At 40.5% G+C, this 18,030-nt stretch overlaps 1 protein-coding gene and 1 long non-coding RNA gene across 4 annotated transcripts in view; one reads left to right on the top strand and one right to left on the bottom strand.

Annotated features, from left to right (window-relative positions):
- Positions 1–455: 455 nt before the first annotated feature.
- LOC119496436 lies at positions 456–16,492 on the bottom strand. The gene is made up of 3 exons (XR_005208704.1): positions 16,482–16,492; positions 1,767–1,771; positions 456–641 (listed from the first exon to the last, which is right to left on the bottom strand). It is a non-coding gene; the product is annotated as an uncharacterized LOC119496436 (long non-coding RNA).
- Positions 4,090–18,030, top strand: part of snrka (SNF related kinase a) — a 45,722-nt gene continuing 31,781 nt past the window's right edge. For 2 of the 3 annotated variants that reach the window (XM_037783543.1, XM_037783542.1), the window contains exons 1-2: positions 4,090–4,328; positions 7,322–8,035. In XM_037783543.1, the coding sequence (XP_037639471.1) occupies positions 7,447–8,035 (589 nt within the window). In that variant the 5' untranslated portion in view covers positions 4,090–4,328; positions 7,322–7,446. The remainder of the gene's footprint in view (positions 4,329–7,321; positions 8,036–18,030) is intronic. The other variant, XM_037783544.1, reaches the window with a different exon arrangement.

The raw sequence follows: 18,030 nt of genomic DNA, 5'->3' as shown, positions 1-18,030 counted from the left end.
AGACCTGGTATGGTGTGAGACAGGAAGCCAGGGAGGACAAGTCGACTGACATGAGGAATTTTGCTTTTGTAAGGATCAGGTGTTTCTGGGGAATGTGTGCAACGGCAGTTGAAAGAAGCTTTTAGGCTCTCTCAAACACCTGGGAAATAGAGTGGTGCAGGGATATTTTTGTAGGCCAACCAGGAAGTAGGAACCACCCTGGTTCCCTGGACAAAAAGCCAATGGAATTGTTCCATTAGCTTTTGGATTATTGCAGAAAATAAGCTCTGTGGCAAACAAATGTTTATGATACTTACATGTTTTGTTCAGCAAATGAACACCACTTTTATGATTTTTTAAGTGTAAATACAATCGCCAGAAGTAAAAAGCAAACGTTAGGCTATAAACGAACTACACCACGGTCGCATGAGCGTGAGTAAACACAACGAGGCTGTAAAGGAGGACGAGTTGGCGTGATGCCGTTTAGTAGTCTCAATTAGCCACTTGTTAACAACCGCCTTTTTTAAAACACATAAAGGCTTCAAAATTCACCAGTGGGGTATTTATTGATGTATTTTATGTCGTAGAACAAAACACTAAAATCTCTTCAGCATGTGTAAAACACAGACCTTATTTCAACCATCTAACTAAAAACCCATTGACTTATTATTATTATTGGATATTTTAGTTTAAATCCAGTAGTTGGTGGTAATGCAACATTTTGGATGCTGGAATAAAACTAGAGGAAAAGAAGAAGAATTCATATCCATGATGTAAGTTATGATCAAACTTATACTATGACATATGGGTTCATCACGATAGCTTTAAGTGAGACCTTCTTGTGAGTCTTGAATACCTCCTTTTTCTGAAGCTCTTATAGTGGGCCCAGTGAATGGAAAAGGTATGAAATAAAGTTATTAGTCCCAGAATGCTGTGCTGTAATGTGATCAAGAGGTAATAAGATGATCATTTAACAAAAAACAACTCATTTTCATTTTAGATTTCCTCCATCAACCTTTGAAGCAAACTGAAATGTTGAGAGCAGTGGATAAGTAGCCTCCACAGTGTGGTGGCAAAACAAATAGAAAGCAACACTCCCACCTTGAGTTTAAAAAAAGAAAAGCAAGCAGCATATTGAGTATGACATCATAATTAAATCATTGACATGTCAGTTTGCATAACTATTAAAGGCTTAAAGGCATGGCCTATAGACTGAAAGATCTGGTCACCTTGTCCTCGTCTTTCACACTGTGGTTAAAAACCCCAAACACCTCCGGCTGGATGACACATTGAAGGACCAATATAACATAAAGTAGCCTATGTTAATAATGTATTGGTCCACAACAAGGTGCCAGAACAGCTTTAGTGCTCCTTGTTATAGACTATCCAACAGCATTCTTCCCGACAAGGAGATATTTCCTGAAGAAACCACTGGCATCAGGAAAGAGAATAAAGTAATAATTTGCAGTGACTGTTTTCTGGGTGAATGCCACAAACTTGCCGACATCTGACGATATTACTTTTTTCCTTGTGACTGAAGCTTATCATTTTGATCTTAAATCCAGGTCAATTGGACTTGCTCAGCATTCCTAAAGATGTCACAGAGCACCATACAATGTTTACTGCTTAACAGTATCATGCAGGCTACAACTGTATGAAGCACCTACATCTGTTATGTTTCTCCAGTCATTTATTTATTTATTTTTTCAAATGTTTTTTATTGTTTTTGAAGAACACGGTAGGGTGTCCATGACATGAAATAAAAACATAGAAAAAGGACCATGCACCTTCCCTGCACCACGTGTTGGTCTTGGTCAGACAAAAGGGAAAAAAAGAAGAAAAAATAATAAAGAAAAAAAATAGCATATTAGGAAATAGGAATAGGAATAGGAAATAATATGAAGTCAAGCACATTGTTAAGTAGAAATAAAACAGTAATGACAATAGTATTGGTTAGAATTAACGTAGGTGAGGTGGAGAGAGGCATATGTTATTAGTAGTAGTTGACGAGTTGAAGGATGCTGGTAATGTGGATGCTGGCACATGGGCATGATTAATGGGACACCTATTTTCCACATATTTCCATTATGTATGTGTGAAAACAGTTATAGTATGCCATACTATAAGTAAAAATATACAGAACTCAACAAAAAACAAACATGTCATACAAAAGTAAATGAGCACTGTTGTGAGGAAACACATAACTTTTGTGAGATAATGAGACAGAAACACAAATATATTCTGAGGGGACATGTCCTTATTGCAGACATGGGTGTAGGCAGGCTGAGATTTCTCAGTAAAACTAACATCCTACCTACATACTCAGGTGAGTCAGGCTAAAACAAATGGTCACTAGATGTCACTGCACGCCTTTTATTGAGAAGACCAAGCAACACGGACCAACACTGAATCCATCCCACAGAAATGAATGCTGTGAAAACCTTGTACTATGAAACACAAATGGTCACCATATCAAGTATTGTGCCTGGTATTAAATTGTATGCTATTTAGGGGACATATTGGACCTCCTGCTCATTTAAAAACAATTTATCACGCTCCCTTTCATTAAGGCCACACTGCCATACTTTTATCATTTAGATACTAATTATATCGTGTATTAATTATAGGTGTGTAAATAGAATAATGTTTCAGAAACCTTTTCAAATCAAACGACTTTGTTTGACGTCAGAGTAGAATGCGGTTGGTGATGCTCTTATGCTTCCTTTCAGTGATCCTCGTAAAGACGGACTCTAAGCTCCCAAATTGTGAATAGGACTACATGCATCTTGTCCCGCAGGAGAGAAAGCACTTTTAAGTTGAACAATATTTGAAAAATAGTGAAATGAAAAATCATATTTTTTTGGAAATAATTTCCGGACATGTGCAAAAGTATGGTAGTGTTAAAAATCTCGACGTTTCTTCAGTACGTGAAGGCAGCATCACAGCCCCACCGCCTCTTGCTGGGAGGATACAACGACTCCGATTTAGTGATGGGAATTCCGGCTCTTTTTAGTGAGCCAGCTTATTTGGCTCAGCTCACCAAGAAGATCCGGCTCCTTCAGCTCCCAAACGGCTCTTCGTTTTACCACTTCTGCCTTTTATAATTCAGCCAAATTTAGCGCTGTTTTGATTTGTGATTAGTATGTTTGCGCATATATCACTTAAATTATTCAATATAATTATACTAATCCCTATAATTTCTAGAATACCATAATTTGACATGCTGCTTCGTTTCCGACTGTCACTCATCTTGTCTGCTATTCGCGCATCACACTCCTCTCTCTTTCTCTCCTCCTCTCCCTCCTGCTCTGTACCTGTAGACCGTCTGCACGCCGCGCACCACCTGCCCCTCCCTGCTTGATGGTATGATCCTTGTCTGTCATCACCTGATTGGTCGCACAGACGTCATTAACACAACATTCAGTCACAGTCAGTGCATGGAGTGCCCGTGGTGCAGAGAAGATCATCCTATCATTCTGCCTTGAATTAATTAAAGGTCCCATATTGTAAAAAGTGAGATTTTCATGTCTTTTATATTATAAAGCAGGTTTAAGTGCTATATAAAAAACTGTTAAACTATCAAAACGCTCAATATATGGAGAAATGCACACAGTCCGTATTCAGAAATTGTGCGTTACAAACAAGCCGTTAGGATTTCTGTCCATTTGTGATGTCACAAATATACAATATTTAGACCATTTCACGGTTTTAAACGTAAACATTCTAAATGTGTCCCAGTTCATTTTCTGGTTGCAGTGTATGTGAATGACATCAGCTGGCAGGAAGTACACATGGACCCAAGCTGTTGCCTAGCAACGCAATTCTGTTGCAATTTTGTCGCAATTCCCTCGAAATATGCTAAAATGGAGCGTTTCAGACAGAGGGTAAATACAGACATATTCAGGCTGACAGTATGAGGAAAATAAAGTTTTTTTGAACATTACAGCATGTAAACATGTTCTAGTAGAAACACAAAATACAAGTATGAACCTGAAAATGAGCATGATATGGGACCTTTAAAGAAAAAAGAAGAAAAAAAACGTCTCTCTGAAGGGAGGCGGCTCCCATCGTTCGCTTAAAGAGCCGGCTCTTTGAACCGGCTCGTTCGCGACCCACACATCACTACTCCGACCAGGGCTGCCGTTGCCAACGATGCAATGCTTCGTTTTACAGATGAACCCCGGGCATAGGCACCTTCCGAGTGCCGCGGTCAACCTCCAAGAGGCGGTACCCTCCTCGTCTTCTTGGATAATTTACGACAAGCTTCAGTAGAGAGCACCTGAAGGACCCAAGCTACCCGGTAGAGACCGGACTCTGGGCTTTATGTGTACCGCAGCGACGCTGGAGAGGTGAGCTGAGCGTAGTAACTTTAGCTTGCTACATGCTAACTACGGCTAGCTGTGTGATATAATGTAAAGCACCCGTGTGACTGTGTGGCCAGCGCTTTGTTACACAGCTGCATGCTAAATGTGTAGACAGTATTGTTGTGTGTGTGTGTGTGAATTAGCGGGCTATAACGTTAAAGAACCAAAGCAGCCAGCCAGTGAAGCTAACTAACGTGTGTTAATCAATGAACAAGGAGCTAGCCGCTGCTAGGCTAACGTCAGTATGTTGGTGCTACCGCTGGGCCCGTTATATGCAGCTCTGACTGCTGGACTAGTCTGTCAAACTCGTTGCAAAACAGCTGCCTGTAGATGCGACTACAGGAAGCCTTTGATTAGAGTTTAGGAAACTTGGTTCACTGTAGCAGCACGAGGCAGCACGCCAGGATGTGTTAGCTAACGTTGGTTAGTGCAGCACATCCTGTCAAAACAAGCCCAACGCCTCCTCTCAGTGTTCAGCAAGCAGGGGAGACAAAGTTTCTATGCGCTAACGTACATATATATAACACTAAGGCTGGGACGATACACCTCTCTCCTGATTCGATACTATCACAATACTTGGGTGCCGATTCGATATGTGTTGCGATTCGATATTGCCATTTATTGCAATTTTTGTTAACTTTTTTAAACACTAGACCATGGGGAAAAAGTTGAATCATAAACTTCTAGGGACTTTTACTTTGGAAAATATCTATAATCTATAATAATCGACCTCTAATTGATAATAATCAGAACCAAGAAGTATTCAACTGTCAACTCAAAGAGTTACAGAAGTTTCACAATAACAAATCATAACACAATCATCTAAAAGCATCTTTGGAAATGTTTGAACTGGTAATCGACAGGTGCAGCGCTTTGTTTCCAAAATGATGTAGGCTTACAGAAGGGCTGGGACGATACACCTATCTCCCAATACTGTCACGATACTTGGGTGCCGATTCGAATTATTGCGATTTTTGTTAACTTTTTTTAACACTAGACCATGGGAAGAAAGTTGAATCATACACTTCTAGGGACTTTTACATTGGAAAATATCTAAATTAATACAGTTAAAATGTTTGATTTCCAGCATGTATGTAGTCAGAGATATCCGGAAGTCAAATATATCAGTCATTGTCAGACATTATTTATTACATTATTTTCAGCAACCTAAAAAGAAAAGAATAAAGACATTTCTCTCACAAATTAGTGGTATTTTCTTTTTGATTTATAAGAGACATGAAATGTTTTATACTTCTGGTGAATATAATCCAATCAATCTTATTTCCATATATGTATTTTGTATATACAGTTCCCTTTGTTAACATCTTTTTTGGAAAACCGGACGCATTCACATGTATATACTTCCTCTAACTTCTCCAAGGTGGTCTCTAGCTCTCCCGTCAGCTCTGTTCTTTTTATGCATCCATGGTCAGCTCCATCGGGGCCGTTTGAATACATTTAACATAAATGTCAGTATATGGGTGCTCTACAGTTGTAACGTCGGCCTATTTGACCACAGAGATGAGAATGACGGCTGGCTTGACAGCACGTTACCGCGATACGATAACGTTTCCTGTCCATGACAGAGTTAGAATGCAGCTTTAACAGTGATGTCTAGCTCTGCTTTTCCCGGCCATGTGTGAAACCCAAAGTGTCTCCATACTTAACTGTATGTGTAGTGTTTACCACTTTGGATTTAACATGTGAGGGTGCAGGTCGTATCCATGAGGACCCTCTGTCGTTTTTTCCTTTTTTGTTTCGGTTCACGGTGGCTGCTTGCCGTTTTGGTTGAAGGATACGGAACGGAAATGCCGTCACGTTACTCAGATTACACCAATAAAAGCAGTAACCTCCTTATACCTCCGCATAGACTGAAATTGAGCAAATATATATTTTCTGGCATTAAAAAATCAATTTCAAAATCGTAAAAAAAAAATTGCGATACATAGGTGAATAATTTTTTTCCCCACCCCTAATATCCAAGAATTATTCTGCTCAATGCTTCATTCTAAGTAAGGGAGGGGGCTGGCACATATTGTCATTCAAATATTACAATGAGGTGAACATGAGAAATCCTTTACATTAGGGGTGTAACGATATGTTTTTACAACGATACGATACGTATCATTTTTCACGGTTCCGATACGATTCAAGGACGATATTTGGCTCATCTAGAGTGATACGATATGATACGAATCAATGACTTGAAATCAATACAGTAACTTTTTTTTTGTTGCCAAAAATTCAATCAATGTGACTTGGAAATAAATAGCTGGATACTGGACTGAATCTGGACTGAATGATCTGAATCGTAACCCCTGTATCATCATACATATCCTATCACCAGATTCTTGCCAATACACAGCGCTAATAAAAAGTGCCACTTGGGTTTCATGGAAAGATTGGTCGTGTTGCCGTTGTATATTATCTGGCCTTTGCATATTCTGCAAACAGCGAGCGATTTATCAAGGACATCTCCCTTTTTGCAAAAGCCAAAATGTTTCCACATACTGGACCTCAAATGTGGCTTGAAATTTTCTCGCTCGTCTGGCTTTTTCCCGCCATCAGCCATGCTTCGTTTTGTTGTCGTCTTTCTGAGGTTGGTGCTGCTGGCGCATATTGATGACGTCATACAGGGAGAGCAAACCGGAGTAACATTTAATATTTCTTTACTATTTAAGTGCTAAAAAATACATCCATATAATGTTTGTCGTGCTTAAATACATGTTGCAATTCTTGGTATTGATACAGTCGATTATTTACCTTGCAAATTGATTTGGGATCAATATACGTCCCCCGTGAAGGACAACTTACCGAGTACCTATTGATGTAGTAGGATTGTAGGAATATAAATCGTTGCACCCCTACTTTACATTTTTATTTGGAGTCGTTATGTCTTAGTTAGTTTAATGGTCAACTTTGCATGTGTAATATAATAAGTGAAACTGTAGTGATTGTGTGTGTTTCATATAATTTAGGAAGCTGGAGCCATGGGTTTCTCCTTCAGCCTTCGATGAACTGAATTAAGCTGGACCTGCGCAAATCAGCCAAGCTGCCCCTGCCTACAGTGGGGGCTCCCCTCACCCCATCGCCCTCTCCAGCTATGGCAGGCTTCAAGCGGGGCTACGATGGCAAGATTGCCGGCCTGTATGACCTGGACAAGACGCTGGGTCGTGGCCACTTTGCCGTGGTCAAGCTGGCGCGTCACGTCTTCACCGGGGAGAAAGTGGCGGTGAAGGTGATCGACAAGACTAAGCTGGACACCGTGGCCACGGGCCACCTTTTCCAGGAAGTGCGCTGCATGAAGCTGGTCCAGCACCCCAACATTGTGCGTCTGTATGAAGTGATAGATACTCAGACCAAGCTCTACCTCATCTTGGAGCTGGGCGATGGAGGGGATATGTTTGACTACATCATGAAACATGAGGAGGGTCTGAATGAAGAGCTTGCTAAGAAGTATTTTGCCCAGATTGTCCATGCTATCTCCTACTGCCATCGGCTGCATGTGGTGCACAGGGACCTCAAGCCAGAGAATGTGGTGTTCTTCGAGAAACAAGGGCTGGTCAAGCTCACTGACTTTGGATTCAGTAACAAGTTTCAGCCGGGAAAGAAGCTGACAACCAGTTGCGGATCTCTGGCATACTCTGCACCGGAAATACTGCTGGGTGATGAGTACGATGCTCCAGCTGTAGGTATGTAAAACATGCACTCTGATGAATGATGCTAAAGGAAATGAGTCACAGTGTTAAGTAGGAAATGGCAGAGTGATACAGTGCAGTACTACCAGACAGGATTTGAGCTAGATCTTTTGATTCAGCTCATTTATGAAAGTCTGGTGCTTTCACACAAGCATGGTTGTTCATCTTTTATGATCCATTGTTTTAAGTTGTATGGACCTGGCTTGTTGCCTGTGGCACCAACCCAGTGTCCAGTTCACCTCCTGGAAAGCTTGTCCCTGTGTCAGAACACAGGCTTTTGGCATCAAACTACACAGGACATCTTTATCAAAGTCATATTAAAACCCAGCTTCAGCACAGTGGTGTAATGAGGTTGGCAGAGTGGTTAACACCTGTTTCACACATTTTTGTCACACTTTGCTGTAACACCTCGGCTGTTAGTTTGCTTACAGAGCCTGAACACGTGTTCCCCATGGCTTGTTTTGTGTTTAGATCGCCTCAATCCTATGCCAGGGCCCTGTGCAACAGAATATGCAGAGTTGGACTAAATATCAAGCTGTGTGTTCCAGTAGCATTATGCTGCTAACCGTACTTGACGCTGATCATTTTGCAGGAGGCCATGTGCTACAAGGTCAGTTCTTCTAGCACTGATGTCCGTGGGTGTCCCATTGCACTAAATTAACTGGCTCATTGATTTTCTATGAGAGTTGACAGAGTGCAGACAAACAGATTGTGTGTCCTCCCATTACTGATATGATATCTTTCACATCAGGTAGCTTCAATGATGGCAAAAACATGGGACTAAGTCCAACTCTTGAATTGAATAATGAGATGTGCCCGGTTAAGCTTGTTTTTCGGCCGGTGTGGTTGTTTGTGTGGTGCTAATATCAAAGGAGTCTGAAATCGGTCTCATGATTGTTTATGCGTGTAGAAAATGCTTTCAGAGGCAGTCAACTAGGTATTATTTGCTTCCCCTTTTTTGGTCACGGTTCTCACAAACAAAAGAGGTGCGGCACAGGCAATGAGGAAGCTGTGGTTACTTTCTCATGAACTTTATGCACACACAAATCCACACATGCTCACTCATCCTAAGAACTTTGATATGGTTTGTTTGACCCTGGAAAGTGACGTGAAGGAGGTAGTATATTGCTCTGCAGTGCTGCTCTGTGCTATTTGAGCAATTGTTCATAGAGGAAGTCCATTGCAGTACTCCTAAGAAGTGACTGGAAGCTTTACCTTGTCCTAGAGCTAGGTGATGGAGGGATTTATCAGGAAACAGGAAGAGAGTCTGAATGAATGGCTGGCTGAGAATGCTAGATTGCTCTCTTGCTGCTGGCTGCATGTGGTGCATAGGGAGCTGAGGGTCAGGGTGCGTGGGGTTCTTACAGATTTCTGACCTGTAGTATGAGCTGTGATATGATCAGCTATGTAGAACTGGATTTTTCAGTTAAATTTTCTTGAATGTACAGTTAAGGTTTTTAATTAAAAGGTTCCCACTTAGGGACCGTTACTACAGAGTCAGATTTTGTGAAGGTAGAAGTAAGTTACCGCTTATATTGTTGTAGTCTGAGTAACATGATGTCATATCCGTCCCGTATCCTTCAACCAAAACAAACCGCAGCAGGCCGGAATGAGAAAGAAAACGGCGGAGGGTCTGCGTGGATACAACCTGCACCCTCACATGTTAAATCCAAAGTGGTAAACACTACACATACAGGAAAGTATGAAAACACTTTGGGTTTCACACATTGCAGGAAAAGCAGAGCTAGATATCATGGCTAAAGCTGCATGCTAAATCTGTCATGGACAGGAAACGTTATCGTATTGCGATAACGTGCGGTCAAGCCGGCTGTCACTCTCATCTCCGTGGTCAAATGGGCCGACGCTACAACTGTAGAGCACCCATATACTGACAGTTATGTTAAATGCATTCAAACAGCCCCGATGGAGCTGATCATGGATGTATAAAGAGAACGGAGCTGACGGAAGAGCTAGTGATGACCTTAGAAGTTAGAGGAAGTCGTGTGACTACGTCTGGTTTTCAAAATAAGGTGTTAACAAAGGGAACTGTATATACAAAATACATATATAGAAATAAGATTGATTGGATTATATTCACCAGAAGTATAAAACATTACATGTCCCTTATAAATTAAAAAGAAAATACCACTAGTTTGTGAAGGAAATGTCTTTATTCTTTCATTTTTGGGTTGCTGGAAAAAATGTAATAAATAATTCCTGAATATGACTGATATATTTGACTACAGGACATCTCTGACTATATACCTGCTGAAAATCAAAAGTTTTTACTCTATTAATTTAGATATGTTCCAAAGTAAAAGTCCCTAGAAGTGTATTATTCAATTCTTCCCATGGTCTAGAGTTAAAGAAGTTTACAAAAATCGTAATATCAATACTTGTAGAATTGCAATACTTAAAAATCGCAATACATTTCGAATCGGCAACCAAGTATCGTGGTAGTATCCGATCAGGAAATAGGTGTATTGTCCCAGTCCTAGTAAATAAAGGCAGGAGGGTCTTTATTGTGAAAGAAAAAAATATTTTCTTATGACAAACGTGCTGATTTATGATTTGTCCAACACTTGAAGTATTTAATATCCTTTCTTTAAACCTACTGCACTGTTGAGGTCAGCATCTGAAGACTAGAAGTCCTCAGTTATCTTCACAGTAACTGTATTCCCTCATGTGCTCTTATGTAGCTGTATATGCCTTTTCCATTCCATGAATTTGTAGTGAACCACCATCTGCACTGGTTGCACTAAGAGGCTGTTTGCCACCCTGCACTACTCAGTATTATTGATAGTCACTGTCTGTGTGCAGCTCACTGTACTTTACTGTGCTGAGCTGTGCTCTCTGCCAGGTAGTTGTTGTGTATGTGATGCACTTAGGCACTGATAGGAAAGGTACTACTTTTGGCTGTGCTATACAGCCACAGCCCTCTGCAGTTGTTGTGTTGAGAGTACTTGGAGCCATTGATGGCCACTCTCTGGTGCTGTGTTGTCTTGTCTGTTCTCTTCTGTGCATCACGGTGCAGTTTAGTTAAGTGTTGCTGTGGCTGCTGTAGGGCTTGTGATGCTGTGGTCGGAGCCATTAGCCTTGTGTGTTTGTTGCTCTGATAATAAGTGTAGTGAGGTGAAAGTGCTTATTGTTTGCACTACTGTTGTCACGATACTGGAATTTCTAACTTCGATGCAATACTTTGAAAAATATTGATTTTCAATACCATGGGGAAAAATTGACACAACACAATTTTTATTAGGGCTGTCAATCAATGGAAATATTAAATCCCGATTAATCGCACAATTTTTATCTTTTCAAAATGTACCTGAAAGGGATATTTGTCAAGTATTTAATACTTTTATCAACATGGGAGTGGGGCAAATATGCTGCTTTATACAAATGTATGTATATATTTATTATTGGAATTCAATTAAGAGCACAAAATAATGACAAATATTGTCCAGAAACCCTCGCAGGTACTGCATTTAGTATAAAAAATATGCTCAAATCATAACATGGCAAACTGCAGCCCAACCGACAACAACAGCTGTCAGTGTGTCAGTGTGCTGACTTGACTATGACTTGCCCCAAACTACATGTGATTATCATAAAGTGGGCATGTCTATAAAGGGGAGACTTGTGGGTACCCATAGAACCCATTTTCATTCACATATCTTGAGGTCAGAGGTCAAGGGACCCCTTTGAAAATGGCCATGCCAGTTTTTCTTCACCAAAATTCATTGTAAGTTTGGAGCGTTATTTAGATTCCTTTGCGACAAGCTAGTATGACATCGTCGGTACCAATGGATTCCTTAGGTTTTCTTTTTTTATCTATATTTATATTTATATTTTTATCAACTGATTCCGTCTGTGTTTTCTGCATCGTCAACAAAGTCACAGGGCCTCACATTAACTCACATTTGCAGCCCAGGCCACAGAAAAGTTTTCTTTTTAGGGCGAAGCCCTTTTTATCCGCTAGGCTTACTTTGAGCTAAATATGAAGGGACATAAAAGTGAAGATCATCTGTATAGCTTAATTGAGAACCACATTCCTTATCTTTGCATTTCTTCTTCGTATAAATCACAGTTGAGGCAGGATAATGTGCAGTGATAATTAGTTTCATTACAGAGGGTGATGTCTTACCTTCATGTTCAAACTGATAGTGGAGACAGGCTAAAGCTTGTATTGAGAGGTTCAACATGTTCTTAAGGTGATGGAAAGCCCTTGACTCCCAAAAGCCTTCCTGTCTTCATGTACCTATTGATGATCCATATCCACCTCCTCACCGCGCTGTGTGCCCGTGCCCTGCAGAACTGTTGAGCAGGCCTTGGCGTCTGCACCACGAGGGCATCAGAACTGTGTCTCTAGAGAGCAGCCAGAGGGGCTCTTAATTGCAGTCCTGGTTTCTGTTGCCTGCTGCCAATAGATGGGAAGAACAGTTAATCCATGCTATTGTTTGGATTGGGCCAGGAGAGGATGAGAGGGAGGCAGGACGCAGCGATTACACAGTCCTGTGTTGACACAGACTGGCTTGCTTTGATTAGAACTCATTCATCTGGTTCTCACCACTGGGCGAAAGACCAGCCTCATTATCTGTACCATTTTCCTCCCCAAACAAAATAAATGTTTCCACTAGAGTCGGGTACAAGTAATAGTTTACATAATTACTCCTCGGGTAGATGTGTTTAGTCTTGAATCATTCTTGTGAGCGCAGAATGAATAACTTAATGATGACAGAAAAACTTTGTCTATATACTTAATGTGCACATACATTTTCTATACACCCAGGGGTGCTGCATGGCCAAGACGGGTTAAAAAAAACGAATTCCCTGTGCGAGCAATTAATCTCGACTGAACTCCATTATGTTATTACTAGGGCTGTCAGTCGATTAAAATATTTAATCGCGATTAATTGCACATTTTTTATCTGTTCAAAATGTACCTTAAAGGGAGATATGTCAAGTATTTAATACTCTTATCAACATGGGAGTGGGCAAATATGCTGCCTAATACAAATGTATGTATATATTTATTATTGGAAATCAATTAACAACACAAAACAATGACAAATATTTTCCAGAAACCCTCACAAGATGGCAGAGTCAAACAATATTCCTCTGGCTTTTTATGCTTCCGCGGAGGTGACAGTTGTGGCTGTAGGCATTATGTTTTCGGGTTGTCCGTCCGTCTGTCTGGTCCATTCTCGTGAACGCGACATCTCAGGAACGCCTGGATGGAATTTCTTCTACTTCGCATTTCTGCACTTAACATAACAAATATGCTCAAATCACAACATGGCAACCTGAAAGCCCAACAAGCATCAACAGCTGTCAGTGTGCTGACAATGGCCATGCCAGTTCTTCCTCGCCAAAATTTAGCGTAAGTTTGGAGCGTTATTTAGCCTCCTTTGCAACAAGCTAGTATGACATGGTACCAATGGATTCATTAGGTTTTTCTAGTTTCGTATGATACCAGTATCTTCACTCTAGCTTTAAAACTGAGCCCATTACAACCTAAAAATCACAAAATCACAAAATCACAATTTGAGTTAATGTGTTAAAGAAATTAGTGGCGGTAAAACAAATCTTCACTGACGTGTTATTATCGCGTTAACTTTGACAGCCCTAGTAAATACTTGATCTGTAAAAAATGTGAATAACAACCCCTTCTATCTTTGTTTCTGGTTTGCTTATTATATAAAGCACTGGTCCTTTTGACTCATGTGTTAAACGGCCAGGGTCACAGAAGGCCTTCTTTCATTACCATTAGAGTTTATCCAATGGGAACAGAAGAGATGCAGTATAACACTTGTATAAATGTTATCTGGCTTAGCTTCAATGTTTACACTTGCATTTCCGTCCCAGTAAATCTGTCTTAGCTCCTCTTTGGATTGCGTTTCATGGATTGCTGTCAAGTAGCACTGTGTTGAAAGTGAACCCTGGTGTATGACGGTAATACAGGGCTAACGGTTCAGTAGTACAGCCACTGTGAATAGGAGATGATATGATGCAAAATGAGGAGTTGTGTCCTTCTTATGAATTTGGACTATACACACAAAACAAAATTCAAATTTACATTGTAGGTTAGATTGTGAGTGCAGCACATTGACAATCAACATGCCGTTTATTTATCTTTCAGCTGCATTTTGCTCAGTGCATGGTGCATTTTGTAATGGCAGACCAGAGACCAGGATGGAAAGATGCATACACAGGCACACACAAACATACACACTCTAGTACAACAGTTTTCCAGTCACGTAGAGGTGTAAAAGAGGCGTGTGCTAACACTATGTGTTGCATAACTCAGCATAACTGACTGAAGGTTTGGAGGAATTGTGCATGGACAAACAGGTCCGTCAGGATTTTACTAATAACCATGACTTTGTTCTGCCCCAGTAACCCATGACCCTGGATCAGTAAGCCAGTATGCACAATAGCAACTAAATGCAATTCAGACATCATCCATTTTATTAATTAAACCTGTGCTTTTCATACTGTCAAAATGTCTTCTTTACAAAAGGCCTATGCTGCTGGTTTTCAAGTAATTGGCCATTTTTTTTGTAGCTTTATTAGCTAATACTGGTCACTGGCAGATAGATTACATCACTAGTAGGGCCACACAATTATGGCCAAAAAAGATAATCACAGTTGTTTTGATGATTATTGAGATCACGATTATTCATAGATTTTAGGGACAATATATTTTTATTTTTACTTCATATTTAAATATACAGAGCACTGCAAAAGAACATATATTGCTAAGGAGTGAAAGTCAATTGTTCGTTCCATTGCAACATCAGCGCCCAGCAGCAGAGCTAAGCCTCCGCCGTTTTGGACTGAAAACAACTACCGGTAAAACGTCTGCCTACAAAGTGCCGTACAAAAGTAAAACAAAATTAAGCCAGTTCTGATGTTGGATCTTAATTTTGGACTCTGCTGTACAGTTATCCTTATCAGGTATCAATTTCTTTTCAACTTCACAGAGGCTAAGCATGTCTGCAGCCAATATGCATCATTGTTGTACAAAATGTTGGTGTGCTGAACTTTTCTAAACTGTCATACCAAAGATATTTAAAAGTCATGGGAATTGGGGAAACAAGTGGTTTGTGTTGTTTGTCAACACAGTTTTTAGAGGGTATGTAATAGACCTTCTCAATCAATCTTATAGGTACCTTTACAATACTATGAATACAATGAAAAGTATCACAACTGGTTAGCTCTGCAGTTTGATCCATGGTGTTCCTCATCTTAATGTTTGACATCCTGCTTGACAGCATTGTGATACTCGGTCTGGTATAATTGTTGTTGCTGCAATTACCTTCATTGACCACGGACATGGAAGTGGTATGAAAATGTGTTTCTGACTATTACTGAATAGATGATCCAGTCTTAATTAAGTGGCTGAGAAACTATGGGCCTATAAAGCCGGTTAGACTGTCATGGGAAATGTAAGTGTGTCTGTTTGTGTCCTACTTAAAGTCTGTGAGGTGACACAAGAAGTAGTGAAGCTGCATCTCAAGGGAGAGAGGAAGGCTGTGGAAGGATGTTGCATGTGAATGAGGATGGGAATGCCATAAGACATACATCATGTTCTATTTCCATTAAAACCAATGTTATTCATGACACCAGGAGTTGGCAGGTCTGGTATAGGTCTTACCAGGCTGAGTCAGGGCTGGGCGAAATGGAGAAAATCCAATATAACAATATTTTTGACCAAATACTTCGATATTGATATTGTAGGTTTGACCATTGATGCTTTTACAAAATATTTACGCAATGAGATTATTGATAAGTTATCATCAGTAATGTGGACATAATGACTAAGTGGGTAAAGGCAAATAATAGAACTGCTGGAACAGTCGGGTAAGTTCCGAAACTTTACAGTAATGCAGCCTTTAAAACCAGGAAAAGACAACACTTATGCCATATTACAATATCCAAAATCTAAGACGATATCTAGTATCATATCACGATATCTATATAATATTGATATATTGCCCAGCCCTTGGCTGAGTTGGGTTGATTTTTGTTTTTACTGGACCAGTCCGGTGTACAAAACTAAACCAGTTTGATGTTAGCACCCTTCTGACCAACATCTTTGGTGGAGATGGCCTCATCTGACTCAGAAACATTTATAGGCACCTTTATTCCAGTTTACAACCATTTACATAATGAAATTACCTATGTGTAGGCCTATGGGAACTTTCAAAACGCTTAAAATGTATTATTGCGGTGCCAAAAGGCGCGGTGAAAAATTTTGGGTGCACCTAAATCATGTGCTGGTGCACCTACACCGTGCACGTTGTGTTTGTTTACTAGAAAGTTCATGTGTTTTTTGGGGTGGCGAGATGAGACATGGCAAAGTTAGTCTCAAAGAAATCTAAAACTGCACTAATATCGCAACATTTTGGATTTGAAACTGACGAAAGAACCGAAAAACAGACGAGGCAAAGTGTAAACGCTGCAGGAGTTGTTACATTCCCATTCTTGGGCATCAAATCGAGGTCTGAACCAAACCGTGGATTTGGAGAATCATTACACCCCTATGAATGGACCCTTAAACCTCGTGCATTAATTTCAAAGCATAAGAACGCAGTAAAAGACAGTGGGTAACCTGATATGCCTTTGCATTACTGTGTGTGTGAAAGAGTGATTTTAGAAAGCCAAGGAAGGATTGAGGCCTACTTAGGCACGGTGGCTAAGAGAGCAAGTGTTCAGCTGTCGGTCAGTTTTGGTGGGGATTAGTCAAAGCTTGCCGTGCTCCTAAGACACCAAGAGAGACACATACCAATGTATGGGAAGACAGGTGGCAAAAGTTGTGAGCTGCCCTCAGTCTCAAGACATGAGGACATGCTCTGAGTCAAGCTGCTAGACTTCATTTCAGGATGAGAGCTTACATTGCTAACAGGCAAATTAGTCGCAATATTTCATAACTTGGAGAAAAAAGCATTTGGTTTATTTGTTATAGATATAGTCGCGCTAATCAGAGTTCCTCTGCAATCTGTTGACATAGCTGGCTGGCTGTGTGTGCTTTTAGTACATGTTAGTGCATGTGAGCGTGCCCCACTCATGGCCGCCGCTCTGCACTGCTCTCATAATGGCCATGCCAGTTTTTCCTCGCTAAAGTTTGGAGTGTTATTTAACCTCCTTTGTAACGAGCTAGTATGACATGGTTGGTACAAATGGATTCCTTAGGTTTTCTAGTTTCATAAAAAACTGAGCCCGCTACAACCTAAAAATCGCAAGTTAGTGGAGTTAAAACAAATTTGCGTTAACGCTTTATTATCGCGTTAACTTTGACAGCCCCAAAAATAACATGTAATTCTGATCTCGTAGTTATCACATAGTGCTATTAATGCTCACTTATCAAACAATCGGACCATTCAGTCTGATCTTAAAGTGGTCTTATCTTTCATCCTCTGCTGCTCCTCCACCTCCTCCACTCTCATTTTCTCTGCTGAATGATTTACCTACAAGTCCCAACTAGGCACAATTTAAGGACCTGTCAGTAACAGTATATTGAGGAGGGTATCAACTTCAATTGAGTTGAAGAATATGTGAGGCTAGTCAATAAAACAGTCATCAAAAATGACCAGACATTCATCTTTGGTGCAACAACAGGATCCAGGCCAACTAGCCAGCCTGTAAGTTACAAACATGTTAGTCTGCATATCAACCAGTCATCAGTTAGCATGCCAAACAGCCAGCTAGGCCTACCCAGTGGCCTGTGATAATACAGAGTGATGTGTCTCATTGCACACAGCAGCAGCACCACCTCTCATTTGTCGTGGATCACTGAAAGGAATAATTACACTTAATCACCTGTGTTTCCATGCCTGCTCGCTGCCCTTTGTCTACAGTGGAGTGATACTGGGATAATCCAGCAGCTACGGCTTTGGTAAGACCAACATCAGATCCTTTCCTCAACTCCCTTCAAAAAGTCCGGATTTAGTCTGTGATCAAGAAAAAGACTAATAGAATGTGTCTGT

The sequence above is a fragment of the Sebastes umbrosus genome, chromosome 11, assembly GCF_015220745.1.
Source record: "Sebastes umbrosus isolate fSebUmb1 chromosome 11, fSebUmb1.pri, whole genome shotgun sequence".
Taxonomy (NCBI): Eukaryota; Metazoa; Chordata; class Actinopteri; order Perciformes; family Sebastidae; genus Sebastes; species Sebastes umbrosus.
This window is presented reverse-complemented; position numbering and strand designations above follow the sequence as displayed.